This window comes from Protomyctophum parallelum, assembly GCF_964188405.1.
Source record: "Protomyctophum parallelum genome assembly, chromosome: 18".
Lineage (NCBI taxonomy): Eukaryota > Metazoa > Chordata > Actinopteri > Myctophiformes > Myctophidae > Protomyctophum > Protomyctophum parallelum.
This window is the reverse complement of record NC_139716.1, coordinates 27,727,876-27,748,584: the sequence shown is the minus strand read 5'-3', so window position 1 is coordinate 27,748,584 and position 20,709 is coordinate 27,727,876. Positions and strand designations below refer to the sequence as shown.

Below are 20,709 nucleotides of genomic sequence, written 5' to 3'. Positions count from 1 at the left end.
TCTCAGTCAAATCTGGTCACATATTAGATCGACAACGCTAATACTTGCACTTGATTCTTCTATTTACAACTTGTTTTGGATTTGGGCGCACTGCAAGGACATCAATAATCCTTTTCTATAAGCCAGCAACAACACTGACACTTAGCTGAGTATAAATGTAAACCGGAAACAGCGTCAGCAGAGCAGCAGACAATGATAATAGAATATAAAAATAAACAAGAAAAAGTGTAGTTTAAGAATATAATTGAATAGGCATATAGTTTATTTTATTCCCCAACCCAGTCCATTTTTTGTATTTATATGAATAACGTGGCATTATTAGTATTATTATTTATTCCCCCTCCTACGAGGGGGGGGGGGGGTGCACTTCCAGCACCCCCCCTTCCGCGGTGATGGAGGATAATGTGCACTGATTGGCCACAAGCCTTGAGAGAGCCATGTCTCTCGCCGGTGGCCCAACGTGTATGAGGTCAAGGCAAACACACGCAGCAGGCAAAAGAGAGACAGTTATATTGCGTTGAGGACATGAGAGAGGGGTATGGTATATAAGAGGCGGTCTACTCGGTACAGAGCTCAACAGAGAGCTTAGTAGTTCCATTGGCTAACCTTCTTTTACCGCAACAGTTCACATGCTGCTGTGTTCACACACCAGTATAGAGCGTCGCAGTCCCTCCCCCTTTCAGAACAACGAACGGCCCAGGAAATGAAAACGCAATGCATTTCCCCATAGGCAGTTCTTATTTAATTTATTTAAAGACCTTTTAAGCGTCGTACGAAGCCAACTCTTGTCGTGACAAATCATGACAACACACACAATATTTTGGACCAAACAAATAATTACAAAGAAGAAAAACAATTAAAAAAGTGTTGTAACCTGTCGTTTTTTCTACTTTCTAATTCTTTGTTTGGCCCGAAAAATTCTGTGTGTTGTCATGATTTGTCACCAAGAGTTGGCTTCGTACGACGCTTAAAAGGTATTTAAATAAATTAAATAAGAACTGCCTATGGGGAAATGCATTGCATTTTCATTTCCTGGGCCGTTCGTTGTTCTGAAAGGGGGAGGGACTGCGACGCTCTATAGGGATGAGATTAAGTTTTCGTTGGTCATGTTTTCAAACTCACTTGTCTGTGGAAATTCACTCTCATGGCATTTCTTCTCTCTCTCTCTCTCTCTCTCTCTCTCCCTCCCTCCCCTCCCCCCCAACAGGGCTTAACTTGTGCCAGATCTGGTTCGAGCAGAGCTCCAGGTATACCTACCTGCTGAGCTCTGGCAAATATAGAAGTTGGATCCCGAGAGAGCAGAGAGAGAGAGAGAGAGCAGAGAAACGAAAGCAAGACATGTGAACTGTTAAAAGAAGGTTGGCAAATGAAATGCAACCTGCACCCTAAGGACTACTAACCATTGAGCTTTGTACCCTGTAGACCTCTAGACTTATACAGCACACAATAAACAGAGCTACTACCTTTAAAAACATTTCAAATCTGAGGCTTTTTTTGTACACTATTTAAATAGTTTTGAGAACAAATGCTGCTAATTGTCCCAACGTGACCGCAAGAGATTGCTGTTATTTGTTAAAAAGCTATGACGCTTTTTATATAGCATACACCATATTCACGCATTGTGACATAGCTCTGTTTAATACAATTCTGTACCCCCTCCAAAACCGTACATACTTTCCTCATTTTCTTAAACCGTCTATATATTATATTATTTTGACACATCGTCATTCATGACTCATCATTTACGATAAGTGGTTTTCAACTTGAGAAGAATGCCTGTCTGGACTTAACAGAACTTTGTTTCTTTCTGACCCACTGAACTGCCAGCACTTTTCTGTGAGCAAACTATGATGAACACATCCAGAGATCCAGTTCTGCAGGGAGGCCCAAAATACCAAAACTAATAATAACTCCTCTCCTATACTACAGCTTTCACATCCATTAACGACCTTTGTGGATACGCGCACGCGTGTGTGTGTGTGTGTGTGTGTGTGTGTGTGTGTGTGTGTGTGTGTGTCTACACCCCAGGCCATTTTGTTACAGAAAATTGCTCTAACAAGCCTAGGAGGGATTAGAGGAAGAGAGAGATCAGAGTTTTCAGGAACACAATCACTACCCAGCAGTCACTTTTTATTACAGAGTAGTCTACCTCTGTGTCTACCTCGCTTATCTTTTACGAAAAAACCCCGTAGGTTTGGCATCAACATAATTATATCTAAGGAACCAAAGTAAAAGTTAAAATAGTTTTTAAAGTTTGTCAAACATTTATAGGAACATATAGCCAATTTACAAAGTGTCACATAGCAATACATTGTGAGCGTAGTGGCGTGGTGGGGGATCTATGAAAAAAGATGGAAGTGATGTTATAATACAATGGACATTTCGAGATAATTGCAATGGTCAATGAGTTATGGCCATTTGCAGTACGTGTTAAACATTGTACAACTTAAAGATGGAGGTTTTCATGTGTCTATGAGGTGACAGTACTTCATTAGACACCCTGGAGTCGTTTTTATGTGCAATGGTGTATTCTCTTTGTATTTAGGGTTTCTTCCTGGAGGCTGAACCCTTGACAGTCAAACGGGCCAATGCAATAAACAGTAATATAGTGTCATCACACTATCAGCCCCTCCCCTAACCCCTCCGCCTTTATTATACAACTACAGCTGTGGGTGCGGCTTCAGTTCAGGTGGATCACCACCCATCACCACCCACCAGGCAAACCAGGCATACTTAATGAACTGGTGGGCGTGTCCACATAAAAGCATGCATTTTAACAAATACTGTACACTTTTTGGAAAAAGTCCTCCTTATATTATAATTATACCTGATGATCATGTTTTAGGGTGGAAAGAAATCGTGGCATTCCATCTTTACGTTTTTTTGGTGCGACTGCTCTCATGGCAGACCGCTGAATAGAATTTGTGTCAAGGCTGGTGAGGATTGGAGTAACGGTGTGCCTGTGGCCCGCGAGGGGGTCGGGTGGCACTGTACGTGCCCCCTCGGCTGAGTAACATTAAATATGTGTGACTTCTGTACGGAGAATCTGCACTGGCAGGCAGCAATTATACTCTAGTAGCCGTTTTTCACCTTGTTCCCCGGGTATTCAAAATTCACCTTTAGCTAAGCCCCGCCATCTCCCACTTTAGACACTCCATTGAGACACTTTCCAGCCGGGCTCATTCATTTCAATGTAAATAACATGGATTTTACACATTAAATACTGGTTCATATTTGGAACGAGAACCTTCAAAATCTCTTCCAAATCCGTCAACAAGGCCTGCCGTATGCACTGGAAAAGAATGTGTGTGACATTTATTTTTTAAAACAATGTTTTGTCACATAGGAAAACTATTGGTGGAGAGGTTTGTCTACTCTAACCCATGTTTGCTTAGCTGTGATTGGACCATAGCAGTTTGGGGAGGGGCTTATGAGGGGCTTATAGCTATAGGTCAATTATGCAAGAAATAGTAATTTCTCATGACAGCCACATTGGCCTGAAATAGCAGGGTAAACACAGGAGTAACAACTAATTAAGGTTGCCGTATAGGAATCGTTAAGGAACTATAGCATCGTTAAAATCCTAACGGATCCCGACCCTGTGTGTGTCTGTTCACACTCCTCCTCCGCAGGCAGCAATTATTTACTTCCCTCCATCAGTCTAGTGGCCGTACATTCAAACCACAATTGCCTGCATGGCCCTTTGCACACAAAAGCCAGGTCTCGCCTTGTGCTTTAAATAATTGCGGACTGACCTCATGCTTCCTTCTATGCATGAGTAGTCCAAGCTGCTTCTTTTCACCTGACAGGGGAGAGTTTCACCGGCCGGACGTAGCGCGTGGAAGGAACACGTTAATTCCGACCAGTTCCTTTCAACTCCACCGTGCCCCTATCTCACCTTGTGCTATACCAGGTGTTCGTAATGATGTAAGACATATAGTAATTTCTCATGGCAGCACACGTTGACACACGTTGACCTGAAATAGTAGGGTAAACACAGGTGGTGTGAGTGACAACTAAGTAAGGTTGCATTCCATTCCAGTCAAACAGACACTCAGCCTGGTTCAGCTACTGGGCCCACTAATGGCTGTATGCTGTTGTAATGGAATCTGTGGGACATATGCTCAAAAGACAATTCATAGTAATGAATAATGAGGCAACACAAGAATTCAGCGTTATGGAGTATAGGGATTTTACTCGAGTAAGAAGACAGACTTACACGACCTGTGCATGGAAACCCCAGTCTGGCTCCCAGAGTGACAAGAAACGACAGCTTTTATAGCTCTCCCACACAGACAACCCCCAACATATAGCCTCAAGGCATTCACCAAATGGAACAGTGACGTCATAAAACAACCAGCACCGAAACAGCACCAAACTGTAACTTGGAGTATTATTACATGTTTATCTCTAAATTTCCACAACACTGTCGGACAGAAAGCTCTTATCTCCATATTCTAACGCCCTGCTTGATCATACTACAGAATCATGCTAGTCACGCTAAAGCATCAAAAGTATACCAGATCGGCTACTTTTAATATATATTTTTATTTGAATCCTGAAAAGTAACAGTTTTGAACAGGGGCCAAGGTCGAGAGCAAAAAAAAAAAGAAAAAAAGAAAAAAGTGATCGGAAACCATGTATATGATATTAGACTGGATATTGTCTGTGATTTTGGAAAATATTACTATTGTGATATGGCATAAGTGTTCTATGAAAATATAAATAAAAATCTGTATTTTGTAGATACTCAAAATCAAATGATTGGAATCGGATCGGGAGCAGAAAAAAGAAAAAATGTGATCGGGACATCCCTAGTTTTGGACATAATAGGTTTCCACCTGACGCTGTGCTACACTAAAGGGAGAAGGGCCTACAATTAGTATAATTGGGGACACCTGTGTTTACTATTTCATTTTATTGTTAATTTGGCTGCTGTGAAAAAATAAAAGTCTATCCTCTGCTCTCTCCTCTATTAATCATCATCTTGACTCGACACATATGGTGGTTCAGGCATCTGGTTAGGATGCCTCTCGGGCGTCGCCCTAGGGAGGTCCTCGAGGGCACGTCCCGCACAGGGAGGAGACCCTGGGGAAGACCAAGGCATAGCTGGAGGAATCACATCGACTCACTGGCCTTGGAACGCCTCGGGATTTCCCTGGAGGGAGAAGTCTGGAGCTCTCTGGTGGAGCTGTCGCCCCCCGCGACCCGACTACGGATAATCGGTTGAAGATGGATGGATGGATGGATTCACGACTCGACAAATTCTCAGCCGATTTCACGTGGTTTGTTATGTGACGTCAGACATGTATTTATTTTATTGCGACAGCACGTTGCATTTACTATGAAATCGTATATATGGTTCCCAGGTCGCATGGAGATCATAGTAGGCCTAATATGTGACCTGTTGTCGCAATTAAGCCCATATATGGAGATCCCGATGTCATCAATATTGGCCAGAAACTGTACATCTGACCTCAAACCCTTAGATCTCCATATATGGATATATGTCAGAACCTTTTGGACGGGGGTCGGCGGCCGATTACACATGACTCCGGGGGTCCTTGACATGAACAGTTCTTCAGAAAACGGCAATGATTTAGAAGACATTTGTATAGAATCTGATGGTACTCTATGTGCCTCCCAGCTGGCTACTGTACACGTGTGTTGGTTCCTGCTCCTCCTCACTCACCTATGGAGATGGTCCAGACGGCGGCGATCTTCATCATGGCCTTGGTCCTGGAGTTGAAGCGGCTGTGCTCGATGGGGCTGCGTATGGCCACGTAGCGGTCCAGGGAGATGGCGCACAGGTGCATGATGGACGCCGTGGAGAAGAGCACGTCCAGGTAGATCCAGATGGGACACAGAGCACTGGGCAGCGGCCATGCATAGTCTGCATGGGAGAGAGAGAGAGAGAGAGAGAGAGAGAGAGAGAGAGAGAGAGAGAGAGAGAGAGAGAGAGAAAGAGAGAGAGAGAGGATAATGCTATACTGTAGGGCTAAAACTTGCCTTTATGAACACATTTGCGAAGAACGCTAGTTGTAAGCATTTCTTTTGCATTTAGCAAATGTTCCATATTAAATACTGAGGAATAGAACAGTTTTGAGCTCAAAATGTCAGGGTGTGGATTAATTTGCCATGCCAAAAAGTCAAATTAAACTTTAAATTAAGAGAGAAAGGGAGAAAGAAAGTTATTTTTTAAATTGAAAAGCAGAGCGAGAGAGAGAGAGAGAGAGAGAGAGAGAGAGAGAGAGCGCAATTAAGTACTATTTCTAATCAGATTACGAAAAAACTGGAAAAAAGCACTTTAGTTGCAGACGCAGTCATTCCACAATCCTATAACTTAATTTTATAATAATGGGTAATCTAAATGTAATGAATCCTCGTCCAGTGTGTGCGTGCGTGCGTGCGTGCGTGTGTGTGTGTGTGCGTGTGTGCGCGCGCATGCTCGTTCGTTCGTGCACACTTGTTACTCTGAGCGTGCTTAACTATATATTATGGCCCTCATACATTGACATTTCGCCAATGGGCTTTGACCTTTCTATCATCTATCTGGAAATGTCAACAGCAAGATTGCACGGAGCGAAAGAGGAAAACATTAATATTTGGTCTGATATTGCGGATTTGGTTAAGGACACGATTTAGTCATTATTATTATTATTATTTATTTATTTTCCCCGTTGCACAGTGGTAGGAGTCCTGACATTTTGTGGCATCTTTGGTCCCGGGGGGAGGGGTGGGTGGGATCGTTTGTTGTTTATTTTAGTGTTCCTTTCTTTTGCTGTTATAATGTGTTACTTTGTGTTTTGTTTTCTTTATTCATTCATGGTGTTAACGTGTTTTATTGTGCTTTTTTGTCTTAAATAAAAAACATTTGATAACAAAAAAACTATATATTATGGCCTTCAATCAACCCATTCTGAACGGGAACCCATTTTTGGTGTTAGCATCATGTTATGCTTTAGCTATTGAAAAATAGCAGATCTACAAGCTCATAGCGCGCCACCGAGTGGCGCGCTACGAGCTTGTAGGTCTGCTATTTTTGAAAAATCGAAGAACGACTGACATTTTTTTAGAATCTGATCTCAGGTCAGAATGGGTTAACACTTACTAGACCTGATGCAACGGGCTCTGGCAGCCTTTTGTGGTGGTTCTGGAGAACCGTGGGCCGGACAAACCGACACGATACCCGGGCACTGCACTCCCTGCGGGGGTGTGGAATGCACGTGTCGAATTAGACACACCGTACACAGACACACGCACACATGCACGCACGCAGACACGCAGAGACGTGGCGCATTTATAGTATTATTATGTACACACACAGTGTACTATCAACTGTCTACTTTTAAGAAATTAGCACTGTATCTCGCTAATGATGAACATGACTTTATTGACAAGACGCTAATTACTGCACAATTTCTTCATCAGTCATTTTAACAGTGTACTTTAAAAAGATGAAACAACTCGAGAACTGGTGATGGCTGTGATCCAAATATCGTCTGGGGCTGTTATGTCATCAGGGCCATCTACACTGGCATGTTTGTAAATACATCAAAGATGCAATTATTTATAATCCATTTCTAATGGTTAAAGCCTTGGCTTGGAAGAGAGGTCATCAGGTGGATCCAACCTTTAGAGTCAGTGGGCTGTATTTTGCGTGTCTCAAGTAACAGGTCTTCTTGAGGAGGCTCTCTCTGCCGTGTGTGCTCTTGGGGGATTGCAGGCACTGAGAGGTCTCTGCGACTATGGTTTAATTGCCTCCTACGTCTCACCAGACTGTTCGTCTGTGCGGTGTGCATGTGTCCGTCCTTGTCCACACTTGGCCTTACTCTGGTGTATTTGAGTCAAGAGAGCCTCATTGCTGTCGTCGTCAAATCTGTCCTATAGCGAGTCTCCCTTCCTCCCCTCCTCTCGGGAGACTCTGGGGGGCATTGCTCATTTTGTATACGATCTGTATAGCTTGCTTACTGCCCTCGTGCGAGTGGTGTGTGTGTGTGTGTGTGTGTGTGTGTGTGTGTGTGTGTGTGTGTGTGTGTGTGTTCCTGCATGCCAAGGGGAAGTGAGCTTGATAAACTGGCAGAGGTCAACAAACGGAATTAAGGTCACCACATGACACAGCACATCTGTCATTTTCCTCTTCTCTCTCTCTCCCTCCCCCCTCTCCCCCTCTCTCTCTCTCTCCCCGCTCTCTGCTTTTCAATTATTTTTTAATTATGCATGCGTGCATGTGTTAGGGTTGGGTGACGATACGAATTTATCCTCAAATGTGATTTTACGAGTCCAATCGCAGATTATTTTTATTAGGCGATTATTTGCTGCGATTTTTTTTCTTTTGCAAAATAATATTAACCTACAGCGAAATAATGTAAGTGTGAGCAAAAATGCGAATCAATTTGGGCCTGCAACCATGCTATACCAGAGTCCCAGCAACAGCATCGGGGGAAGTTCAGTCCGCTCAGCTCTCACTCTGGCAGCAACATAGGCTCAGGCTGGGACCGAGGGAGGCTAATGTACTGTATAGCCTACTGTACTGTATTGTTTACGCTCCGGAGTCCGGACCCATGCAGTTTAATACTATACAGTCACACCAGAATGCACACTGCTGTCTCGTGTCTCATCATCACAACCCAATGCGCGACCCGTGAAGTCGGGGGAAAAAAAAATAAAAGGACAGAGTGATAAATCGTTAGAAACAAGCTAACGGTGGTGTTAGCTTGTTGCTGCTGATTCAACGCACTAAATAAATAAAATTGATTTCATTTCATTTCATTTAGAATCATGAATAACCCCTAGTTTGACATACTGTATCTCACATGCTACTTAAAGCATAATTCAAATGTGATTTGCCAACGGGTTGGTCTATAAATGCCAACCTGTTGCCACCCTGCTTTTTCAATGCAAAGGGCCAACATGTGGCTGCTATGTGAATAATTATAGTCTCTTCATACATTTGTGCCAACATTTTTATCCTCAACCCTGCTTTGGGGGACAAGGCGTGATAGATGAGTGGAGAACGCTAACCTCTGGCTTGGATTATTACAATTTGTTTGTGGCCCAGCGAGTCTCCATCTGGTGCAGAACGCTGCTGGCCGTGTCGTACTTGACAACATCTAGGAAACGAGACAATTTTTCTGTCACATGTGAGTCTCTTAGCTGTACCGAATGGCTCCCTGTAAACTACCCTGTAAAAATGATATTTAAAATGCTTCTCCTCGCCTGTGATGCATCATGGTCATCTTTAAGAGCTCGTTGTACCCCATTAGCTCTCTCTGTTCACACTATGCTATTGATTGATTTCTTTTTTTAGTTTTCCTTTTTTTTCTGCAGGCAGCCGCCGTTAGGCAAGCCTGGATAAATTAAATATGACGTAGCCTGGGGCGCTTTGTGCTCACAATGACAAACGGTGCATTTATAATGGCGCTTGTATCCCAAGCGTTTTACTGTACATACAGTAGATTGTGCATTACATTCACCCATTCACACACACATTCATACAACCGACGGCGGATGCCAGGCACCGACCTGCACATCGGGAGAAATTAGGACAATTCTATACACTAACTCTGGGGGAGCCCATGCAGGATCGAACTGGGATCCTTGCGGTTCCCATCGGCCGCTCACAGCTCACAGCTGGCCCGGTCGTGCCCGGAAGCTTAGGCGGGCCCCCTTCAAAGATTCCCAACTCCCGCAAGTTTGGAATCCCTGGCTCTCTCTCTCTCTCTCTCTCTCTCTCTCTCTCTCTCTCCCTCCCCCAGCTGGTTCATTTAATCTATTACTGCCAAAGACCGTGTTCTTCTCCATCTCTTCCCCTCATGGCTGCCAACTCACTCTCATTCAAAGGCTGACAACTTAACTTCCTCCACTGTTCCCTGGGCCAATAACAAAGCCAAGCGGCATATGCTCTGTATCTGTATACTGTAGATTGCTCGGGGGTGGTTGGTCGGTTGGTTGCATTCCGGAGGGTCTGAATGTACCACGTCAGACTGAATAGTACATTTTAAATGGCAGTGATGCCAGTACCGCTGCATGGGGCACAACAGCACAACAGGAAAGGGGCCCTGGATCATGGAGTCTACACAATAATGCTACGAATGGCACAAGGACAGTGTCTGACTGTCACACAGTTCATGGACGGACCACATCGGAAATGCACTCCTCTGCGGGGACATATACCACGGGGTCACAGGCCAAAGACATGCGGAGAGAGAGAGAAGGATGAGGCTGGGAGCTGGGCACTGCCGTCAGGCACCCGGAACTATAGTGGCAGGCAAACTGACTGCAGGGAGCCAACCACGTATGTACAGTAGACACCCCATTCCACTGTTTCAGTGCATATAGAATATGCGAAATCAACCGTCATCAGGACCATGACGGTTAAAAATGATTTAAAATGTTTCATACTGAACGGTAGGCTACTCAAACTGAAATTGTATTCATGGTTGCGATGTTATATTTATTAATCACTTGTTTTATATTTAGTTGTATTTTTTTTTTTTTACTTTTTTCTTACAGTCTTGTAAAATGTATTTAATATGATGTAATTGTAATGTATTTTATGTGTGGACCCCAGGAAGAGTAGCTGCTACTAAGGTAGTAGCTAATGGGGATCCAAATAAACAAATAAATAAAAAATGCAATGGGCCCAGTATGGACATTGGCTATATTCCAACGGTCAATTGGCCGTATTCCAACTGTGGTGCGATAGCTTAGCGAACAACACTGTGTAGAGCTGAAGACCCTGATGTTAGATAGGAGAGTGTGGAGGACAGCCATTCAGGAGTTCCTCACTCTCACATCACAAATGGCTAGTCCATGTTATTTCGATAAGGGAACGGTTCAAAATGACAGAAATACCACAATACAGAGGGGCTTTTGATCATATATAGGCTGTAAAAAGATGTATGTATGAAGGGAACCGTCCCATCACTTGAACCATTGGTTTCTACAGGCCCGGTAAAAGGTTCCTGCCTGACAGCAATGATAATATGCTTAGTGCTGGTGCTGGTGGCGTGTTTTGGCGGCCTCTAATGCTGGACAGCCTAATGCGCTGTCCGTGGTAATCATCGTACATCATCATTAAGAATGGTAGTCCCTTATTGGCCAAGGGTGGCCACCGACATACATTTACAGATTTGCTCAGACACATATGACGTAAATTGCCGCAATGGCATTAATGTTTGTGTTCAAACTGAATCTACACTATAGCTGTTTACCTGTGTGAAGTGAGGGGCGCTCTTATCGTCGTGCATCATCCTGACGTAACATGTCTGTTTGCTCAGACACATGACGTAAATTCTCCTTTCATTGCCAATGGGAATTTAGTTTGTGTGGGACGAAAATCTACACTAATAGCTGAATATAGGAGCTGGGGCTAGTGCTAAAAACAATCCCAAATCTGTGGAACCAAGTCAAACAAAATGTAATGTATAACCTCCTATAATTCCAAGCGCTTGTAAGGGTGTGGGGGGGGGGGGGGGGGATCATGTCACCTGATGAAGGCCTACCATGGCCGAAACATTGTGGTTCTGCTTGTTGGTGTTTTAAATGGGACACTGCACACTTGCGCAGGAGCCGAGACTGTGTGCGGACTTTAGCTATTGAAAAATAGCAGATCTACAAGCTCATAGCGCTACGAGCTTGTAGGTCTGCTATTTTTGAAAAATCGAAGAACGAGTGACATAGAAACATAGCTTTTTCAGAAAACTGTCGGGATGTAGAAGACGTTTTTTTAGAATCTGATCTCAGGTCAAAATGGCCTAGGCGCCCATGTCTGGATGACATGACTCGGCATGTCATCCCCCTGACTGGGCTCTCTTGCAGTCTCTCTCTCTCCCTCTCTCTCTGCTGGTCCAATTCCTCTATTACTGCCAAAAATAAACCATTTCCCCCCCTATCTCTTCTCTCATGGCTGCCAACACCAGCCATGGTGATTGTGACTCTGGGCCATGAACATTGGTGAATGTCCTTCAAGGCTGCATGCCAACTTTGCTCTCTTCTCTTCCGTTCTCCGGGGGGCAAAAACAGAAAAGCAAAAAAAAAGGAAATTGCTTTCTCTGTCGATTGCCTGGGAGTGGTTATATGTCCCCCCGAGGGTATTCCAATGCCGGACTGAATTCTAAATAGAAAATGTTTTTTTTTTTTAGTGTGACGTCAATACGAGAGCAGGTTACTGAGGGCCCATTCCAAAAAATGTCTTCTAAATCCTAATTTATGCGTGCTGCTTTTCATGTCAAGGTAGTACGGTGGCACAGTCGGTAGTGCTGTCTCACAGCTAGAAGGTCCTGGGTTCGATTCCCGCTGGGGACGCTGTGTGCACTGGGGGCGTGTTCCCTCCTCCGCGTCATCAGTGCCCATACCCGAGGCCGGGGTTGACGAAAGGGCCTTTCTATGTGGAGTTTGCGTGTTCTCCCCGAGTCCCCTAGGGTAGGTACCCTCACAAAAACATGCCGTAATGCTGGTCTCTAAAACTACCTCCCCGTGGCTAGCCGGGGCGCCTGATGGAGGGGAACTGGTCGGAATAACGTGTTCCTTCCGCATGCTATACGTCCGGCCGGGGAAACTCTCCCCTGTCAGGTGAAGAGAAGCAGCTTGGACTCCTCATGCATAGAAGGAAGCATGAGGTCAGTCCGCTTACCAGTCGGGTGCCCAGACGGTTACGCCACCGCCTGGGCTGCGGCACATAAATTAAGTACAATATATACTGGCAGTCAGCAGCAGGTGATGATCAATATGTCTTTAAGACACACTCCCGCCTAAATCAATGATCCTCTGGCCACAACTAGCACACACACACACACACACACACACACACACACACACACACACACACACACACACACACACACACACACACACACACACACACACACACACACACACACACACACACACACACACACACACACACACAGTGTAGCAGAGTGGCTCACAGCCACAGCCTGATAGACGTCTAATATCTCCCCCGAGCTTAGTGGTTAAGATGTTGGTTTTCCACGCCGTAGACCCGAGTTGGATTGAAACCTGGGCGTTAAACGAGAACACACAGAACACACATGAACTGGATGTATGAGAATGAGAACCGGGTGGCTGCTCAGTATGGATCTATACTGGAGACTCCGCTGATCATCAAAGTATTGACTTAACTCAGGAGCGCTGCGGAAACCAACACCTCTCCATATGGAGTCGTTCAAGGCTTCGTGGGGTGTTTAATTCAGTGGTTTTCAACCCGTTTCATGTCAAGGCAGGCAGCATTATTTATTTATTCGACTTTTGAGCCACGGACCACCATTTGAGGAGATGTATCCTCTCAGAACCCAAAACTAAAGAATAGTTTGTTGTTGGATTTTGTCTACAATTCCATGCTTTTGGCAAACGTTTTTCAAAATAACAATTCTTCTACATTCTAATTGTGTAGACTTCTTGTAAATTAAGTGATGCAGATGTTTAACAATAATGTAACTCTAAAGCGTAAATGAAATGAAAGGAAATTAACGCTCTCAAGATTAAAATAATATATAAGGGTCCATTTGGTTGCTGGGGACCACCTGGAACCCTCTCAAGGACCAGTGGTGGTCCCTGGACCACCACTGGTCCTTGAGAGTCTGAGAAATGAGTAATGAGTATGGGTGAACTACTCCTTATACTAGAGTACAATCAGATTAGGCTACTTCTTCACGCACTGTGTGTGGTTATTTTGGAGCGTTTGCCTGTGCGTGTGTGCGTGCGCTCACGCTGCAGTAATCAGGGACTGAGTCAATCGATGAAGATAAATACCACACCTGCAGGATTGATTACACTGTGGCTATTATTGATCTGCACATCGTGTGAAAACTGTTTGTCTTCTTGCAGGCGCACGCACACGCGCACGCACACACACGCACACGCACATGCACGCACGCACGCAAGCACATTTACGCTGGCGTCTTGTAAGGCTGTACCCTAGGCCTTATTTTAGGACTCGAACTTCGGCAGGAATTTTCGAGTGAACATTCGGACCATTTGTTTCTAATTAATTAAAAAAATAAACGTCTCGATCAGAGCGTCTGAGTTTCTGTAGCAGTTTTCGGAAGGGCGGGGGAGCAGTCGGTTTGGGGGGGTTCCCGACGGCTGCGCATATGCTAATATATTATGGCTGCTAGTAAGAAAAGCGATCATGCTGGCGTGTGTGTTTGTGTGTGTGTGTGTGTGAGAGAGAGAGAGAGAGAGAGAGAGAGAGAGAGAGAGAGAGAGAGAGAGAGAGAGAGAGAGAGAGAGAGAGAGAGAGATGCGTCAGTCTCCAATCACCAAATGAATGTGCACAGCAGAACAATAAGGGGAGATTTCTTTAAAAAATCGTAACTTCTGACAGGAATGCACTAGAAACTTACTTTTTTTTTTACATGTTCATATCGCATTCTCGCCGAGATATATTTTCAAGTTAATAAAAAATAAAAATAATAATAAAGATTATATTTTTTTTAAATAAAAATTATATCAAAAAACGAATGGTTCAAGCCCATTAATTAAGATTCGAGTGCCAACCCTAACGAGCGAACATTCGAACCTTGAATGTTTGGGGACAGAGAGAGAGATAATTGCTGTGCAGCATTATTACTATAGGCATTATGGGCAGGGCTGCACACAACTTTTTTACTAGTACTCAGAAGAGCACCTGGAGGAGTTGCTTGGTGCTCCTAAAATGCGGCGACCCGTCTCGCCGGATGGATAAAAGAGGGATGAATAACTTATAGCAAAACAATATTTATTGGATGAGTGGGGAGTCAATGGAGGGTATTGCAACTCTAGATTTAGCCCTAGAATGGCTCTTGTTGTAGATTCATCCCATTATTAAAAATATATAAATTTGCTAAAATCTAGGTCCATGTGTGGTCCAGCCCTATGGAATGCATATTATAATAAAAACAAGTTAACAACTTAAGGATAATATGATATGAGCATCAAAGCAATATTTAGATTTTGTATTATTTTGTATTTAAATAACCAATCTACTAGCTCACAACGTGTTGCGACACGTTGTGAGCTTGCAGATCAGCTATTTTTTTAACATGCGACACATCGTCCGGCGAATCATACATCAGGCTTCCCTAGTTCCCTTTTGTTTTTAGATGAGGCGACGTACATAGTCAGACAGTCAGACACACACACATGGCTCCTCGGTGAAAAAAATAAACAGTGTACACTACCCGACTTAACGATAATAAGGGACAGTATGTCGAGACACGGTGTTCATGTTGGGCAGCAGCAGTGCCAGTCCGCAATGCTTTAAACTCTTCCCACTCCACTATGTCGGAACTAAAACCTTAGTACCCGTAAAAAGTCGGTGGCCGGTGCCTAGGCTGTGAGAGACGCTAATATGGTTTCTGCCTCGGATTCGGGTTTTGAGACGGCATCGCACACGAGCAACCATGCTGCTCCAACAGCCGGAAAACAAACACAAGCACAGCAGTAGTATATTATGGTTGGTGTTCATTACACATTTCGGCCACCACCACTGGTGGCGCTAGTGAGTCAATTAATGCATAAATTATGCAAATGAGTAATTAATTTATGCATTACATTATTTACATTCCTTGAATTCCATACATTCCATAAATCATAAATCATATTATATATATATATCATAAATATAATTACCATAGTGTTATTAAATAATGAAAGCTAATCGCACATTTTCCATGACAGTGTGTGTACAGTGTGTGTGTGTGTGTGTGTGTGTGTGCGTGTGTGTGTTCCCTCCCTTCCTCCATGCATCTCCCTGTGACATGCCCCTGCCTTGCCGGCAACCGGGGCCAGGTGCAGAGATTCCGCATACAGGTGTGAAAAGGAAACAATAGGGCTCTCCATTCCTTTGAACTGACATCTGGCAGTTTTCAAAGGGTGTTGTGTAAACAAGGGTGGGGGCTCTCTCCACTCCTTTCAAGTGCCAGGTGGCTATTGAGAATCCGTTTCAAGTGCCAGGTGGACATCAGAATGTGTTAATTAGATTTTAAAAAACAGGGGTGTTGTGTAAACAAGGGTGGGGGCTCTCTCCACTCCTTTCAAGTGCCAGGTGGCTATTGAGAATCCGTTTCAAGTGCCAGGTGGACATCAGAATGTGTTAATTAGATTTTAAAAAACAGGGGTGGGGGCTTCACTCCTTTGATGTAGCTTGTATGCATCATGCATGAGGGGGACAGGGGGTGGGGTTCCTTATCTTTTGAAATTTGCATGTGCCATGTGACAGGTGACAGGTGACAGTTGACAGTTGACAGGTGACAATTGCCAGCTGACAGCTGACAGATGACAGGGGAAACACATGGCTTTTGTTATGTGTCATCATCATCATTTATTTAACTCACAACCATGATCACATGGTTTGGAGCACAGATTCATAAAAAGTATACAATCGAAAGTATACAATACATTACAGATTACACGATATACATATACATATCGTAAGGCTTTCCCTATTTATACAGTGGGAGAACATTTTTCATATGGCTGTCTGGATGGATGGTTCGGAGGGTGCACACTAGACTGACTTTTGGTTATTTATTGGGTAAGTCATGGATACCCCGCCTAGTAGTCAATTTCTATATATATATATATAAATTACACTGCAGTACCAACTATGTCCTGATGTGATTTTAATGGTTTGTGTTTTGTTTTGTGACTGGAGAAGGTAAGTGTGGTCCTAATGTTGGTGGGTAACGTAGGTATTGTATTATTTTGGGGTTTTGTGTTGTGTTTTTAGAATTTTGTAGGTTTCATGTTGTCCTAATGTTTTGGTCAGCGTAGATCTTGTATTATTTTTGTGTTTTGTGTTGTGTTTTGTGAATTTTGCAGGCTTCATGTTTGTCCTAATGTTTTGTGCAACGTAGATCTTGTATTATTTTTGTGTTTTGTGTTGTGTTTTGTGAATTTTGCAGGCTTCATGTTTGTCTTAATGTTTTGTTCAACGTAGATCTTGTATTATTTTGGTGTGTTGGGTGGTGTTTTGTGAATTTTACAGGATTCATGTGTCCTAATGTCTTGGTCAACGTAGGTCTTGTATTATTTTTGTGTTTTGTGTTGTGTTTTGTGAATTTTGCAGGCTTCATGCTGTCCTAATGTTGGTGGTTAACGTAGGTCTTATATTATTTTGGTGTGTGGGGTGGTGTTTTGTGAATTCTGCAGGCTTCATGTTTTTCCTAATGTTTGTGGTTAAAGTAGGTCTTGTATTATTTTTGTGTTTTGGTGTTGTGTTTTGTGAATTGTGCAGGCTTCATGTGTCCTAATGTTTTGGTCAATGTGGGACTTGTATTATTTTTGTGGTTTTGTGTTGTGTTTTAGAATTTTGCAGGTTTCATGTCGTCCTAATGTTTGTAGTTAACGTAGGTCTTGTATTATTTTCGGTGTTTTGGGTGGTGTTTCTAGAATTTTGTAGGCTTCATGTTTGTCTTAATGTTTTGTTCAACGTAGATCTTGTATTATTTTTGGTGTGTTGGGTGGTGTTTTGTGAATTTTACAGGATTCATGTGTCCTAATGTTTTGTTCAACGTAGGTCTTGTATTATTTTTGTGTTTTGTGTTGTGTTTTGTGAATTTTGCAGGCTTCATGCTGTCCTAATGTTGGTGGTTAACGTAGGTCTTGTATTATTTTTGTGTTTTGGGTTGTGTTTTGTGAATTTTGCAGGCTTCATGTTTGTCCTAATGTTTTGTTCAACGTAGATCTTGTATTATTTTTGTGTTTTGTGTTGTGTTTTGTGAATTTTGCAGGCTTCATGTTTGTCCTAATGTTTTGTGCAACGTAGATCTTGTATTATTTTTGTGTTTTGTGTTGTGTTTTGTGAATTTTGCAGGCTTCATGTTTGTCTTAATGTTTTGTTCAACGTAGATCTTGTATTATTTTGGTGTGTTGGGTGGTGTTTTGTGAATTTTACAGGATTCATGTGTCCTAATGTCTTGTTCAACGTAGGTCTTGTATTATTTTTGTGTTTTGTGTTGTGTTTTGTGAATTTTGCAGGCTTCATGCTGTCCTAATGTTGGTGGTTAACGTAGGTCTTATATTATTTTGGTGTGTGGGGTGGTGTTTTGTGAATTCTGCAGGCTTCATGTTTTTCCTAATGTTTGTGGTTAAAGTAGGTCTTGTATTATTTTTGTGTTTTGGTGTTGTGTTTTGTGAATTGTGCAGGCTTCATGTGTCCTAATGTTTTGGTCAATGTGGGACTTGTATTATTTTTGTGGTTTTGTGTTGTGTTTTTAGAATTTTGCAGGTTTCATGTCGTCCTAATGTTTGTAGTTAACGTAGGTCTTGTATTATTTTCGGTGTTTTGGGTTGTGTTTCTAGAATTTTGTAGGCTTCATGTTTGTCTTAATGTTTTGTTCAACGTAGATCTTGTATTATTTTTGGTGTGTTGGGTGGTGTTTTGTGAATTTTACAGGATTCATGTGTCCTAATGTTTTGTTCAACGTAGGTCTTGTATTATTTTTGTGTTTTGTGTTGTGTTTTGTGAATTTTGCAGGCTTCATGCTGTCCTAATGTTGGTGGTTAAAGTAGGTCTTGTATTATTTTTGTGTTTTGTGTTGTGTTTTGTGAATTGTGCAGGCTTCATGTGTCCTAATGTTGGTGGTTAACGTAGGTCTTGTATTATTTTTGTGTTTTGTGTTGTGTTTTGTGAATTTTACAGGCTTCATGTTTGTCCTAATGTTTTGTGCAACGTAGATCTTGTATTATTTTTGTGTTTTGTGTTGTGTTTTGTGAATTTTGCAGGCTTCATGTTTGTCTTAATGTTTTGTTCAACGTAGATCTTGTATTATTTTGGTGTGTTGGGTGGTGTTTTGTGAATTTTACAGGATTCATGTGTCCTAATGTTTTGTTCAACGTAGGTCTTGTATTATTTTTGTGTTTTGTGTTGTGTTTTGTGAATTTTGCAGGCTTCATGCTGTCCTAATGTTGGTGGTTAACGTAGGTCTTGTATTATTTTGGTGTGTGGGGTGGTGTTTTGTGAATTCTGCAGGCTTCATGTTTTTCCTAATGTTTGTGGTTAAAGTAGGTCTTGTATTATTTTTGTGTTTTGGGTTGTGTTTTGTGAATTGTGCAGGCTTCATGTGTCCTAATGTTTTGGTCAATGTGGGACTTGTATTATTTTTGGGGTTTTGTGTTGTGTTTTAGAATTTTACAGGTTTCATGTCGTCCTAATGTTTGTAGTTAACGTAGGTCTTGTATTATTTTCGGTGTTTTGGGGTGTGTTTCTAGAATTTTGTAGGCTTCATGTTGTCCTAATGTTTGTGGTTAACGTAGGGTCTTGTATTATTTTGGTGTTTTGTGTTGTGTTTTGTGAATTTAGCAGGATTCATGTTTTCCTAAGGTTTTGGGTTAACGTAGGTCTTGTATTATTTTTGTGTTTTGTGTTGTGTTTTGTGAATTTTGCAGGCTTCATGCTGTCCTAATGTTGGTGGTTAAAGTAGGTCTTGTATTATTTTGGTGTTTTGGGTAGTGTTTTTTAGAATTTTGTAGGTTTCATGTGTCCTAATGTTGGTGGTTAACGTAGGTCTTGTATTATTTTGGTGTTTTGTGTTGTGTTTTAGAATTTTGTAGGATTCATGTTGTCCTAATGTTTTTTGGTCAACGTAGGACTTGTATTATTTTTGGTGTTTTGTGTTGTGTTTTAGAATTTTGTAGGTTTCATGTTGTCCTAATGTTTTGGTCAGCATAGTCTTGTATTATTTTTGGTGTTTTGTGTTGTGTTTTGTGAATTTTGCAAGTTTCATGTTGTCCTAATGTTGGTGGTTAACGTAGGTCTTGTATTATTTTTGGTGTTTTGTGTTGTGTTTTAGAATTTTGTAGGTTTCATGTTGTCCTAATGTTTTGGTCAGCATAGTCTTGTATTATTTTTGGGGTTTTGTGTTGTGTTTTAGAATTTTGCAGGTTTCATGTCGTCCTAATGTTTGTAGTTAACGTAGGTCTTGTATTATCTTCGGTGTTTTGGGTTGTGTTTCTAGAATTTTGTAGGTTTCATGTTGTCCTAATGTTTGTGGTCAATGTAGGACTTGTATTATTTTTAGCGTGTTGGGTGATGTTTTGGGAATTTTGCAGGTTTCATGTTGTCCTAATGTTTGTGGTTAACGTAGGGTCTTGTATTATTTTGGTGTTTTGTGTTGTGTTTTGGGAATTTTGTAGGCTTCATGTTGTCCTAATGGTTGTGGTTAACGTAGGGTCTTGTATTATTTTGGTGTTTTGTGTTGTGTTTTGTGAATTTAGCAGGATTCATGTTTTCCTAAGGTTTTGGGTTAACGTAGGTCTTGTATTATTTTTGTGTTTTGTGTTGTGTTTTGGGAATTTTGTAGGCTTCATGCTGTCCTAATGTTGGTGGTTAACGTAGGGTCTTGTATTATTTTTGTGTTTTGTGTTGTGTTTTGTGAATTTTGCAGGCTTCATGTTTGTCCTAATGTTTTGGGTTAACGTAGGTCTTGTATTATTTTTGTGTTTTGTGTTGTGTTTTGTGAATTTTGCAGGCTTCATGTTTGTCCTAATGTTTTGTTCAACGTAGATCTTGTATTATTTTTGTGTTTTGTGTTGTGTTTTGTGAATTTTGCAGGCTTCATGTTTGTCTTAATGTTTTGTTCAACGTAGATCTTGTATTATTTTGGTGTGTTGGGTGGTGTTTTGTGAATTTTACAGGATTCATGTTTGTCCTAATGTCTTGTTCAACGTAGGTCTTGTATTATTTTTGGGTTTTGTGTTGTG

The 20,709-nt window shown here is 42.0% G+C and overlaps 1 protein-coding gene across 1 annotated transcript in view; it reads right to left on the bottom strand.

Annotated features, from left to right (window-relative positions):
- LOC310876054 (5-hydroxytryptamine receptor 2C-like) overlaps positions 1–20,709 on the bottom strand; it is a gene marked incomplete at both ends in the record, with an annotated part of 61,354 nt that overhangs the window by 24,564 nt on the left and 16,081 nt on the right. The window contains one exon of the mRNA XM_083789501.1: positions 5,693–5,893. Within this exon, the coding sequence (XP_083645627.1) occupies positions 5,693–5,893 (201 nt within the window). The remainder of the gene's footprint in view (positions 1–5,692; positions 5,894–20,709) is intronic.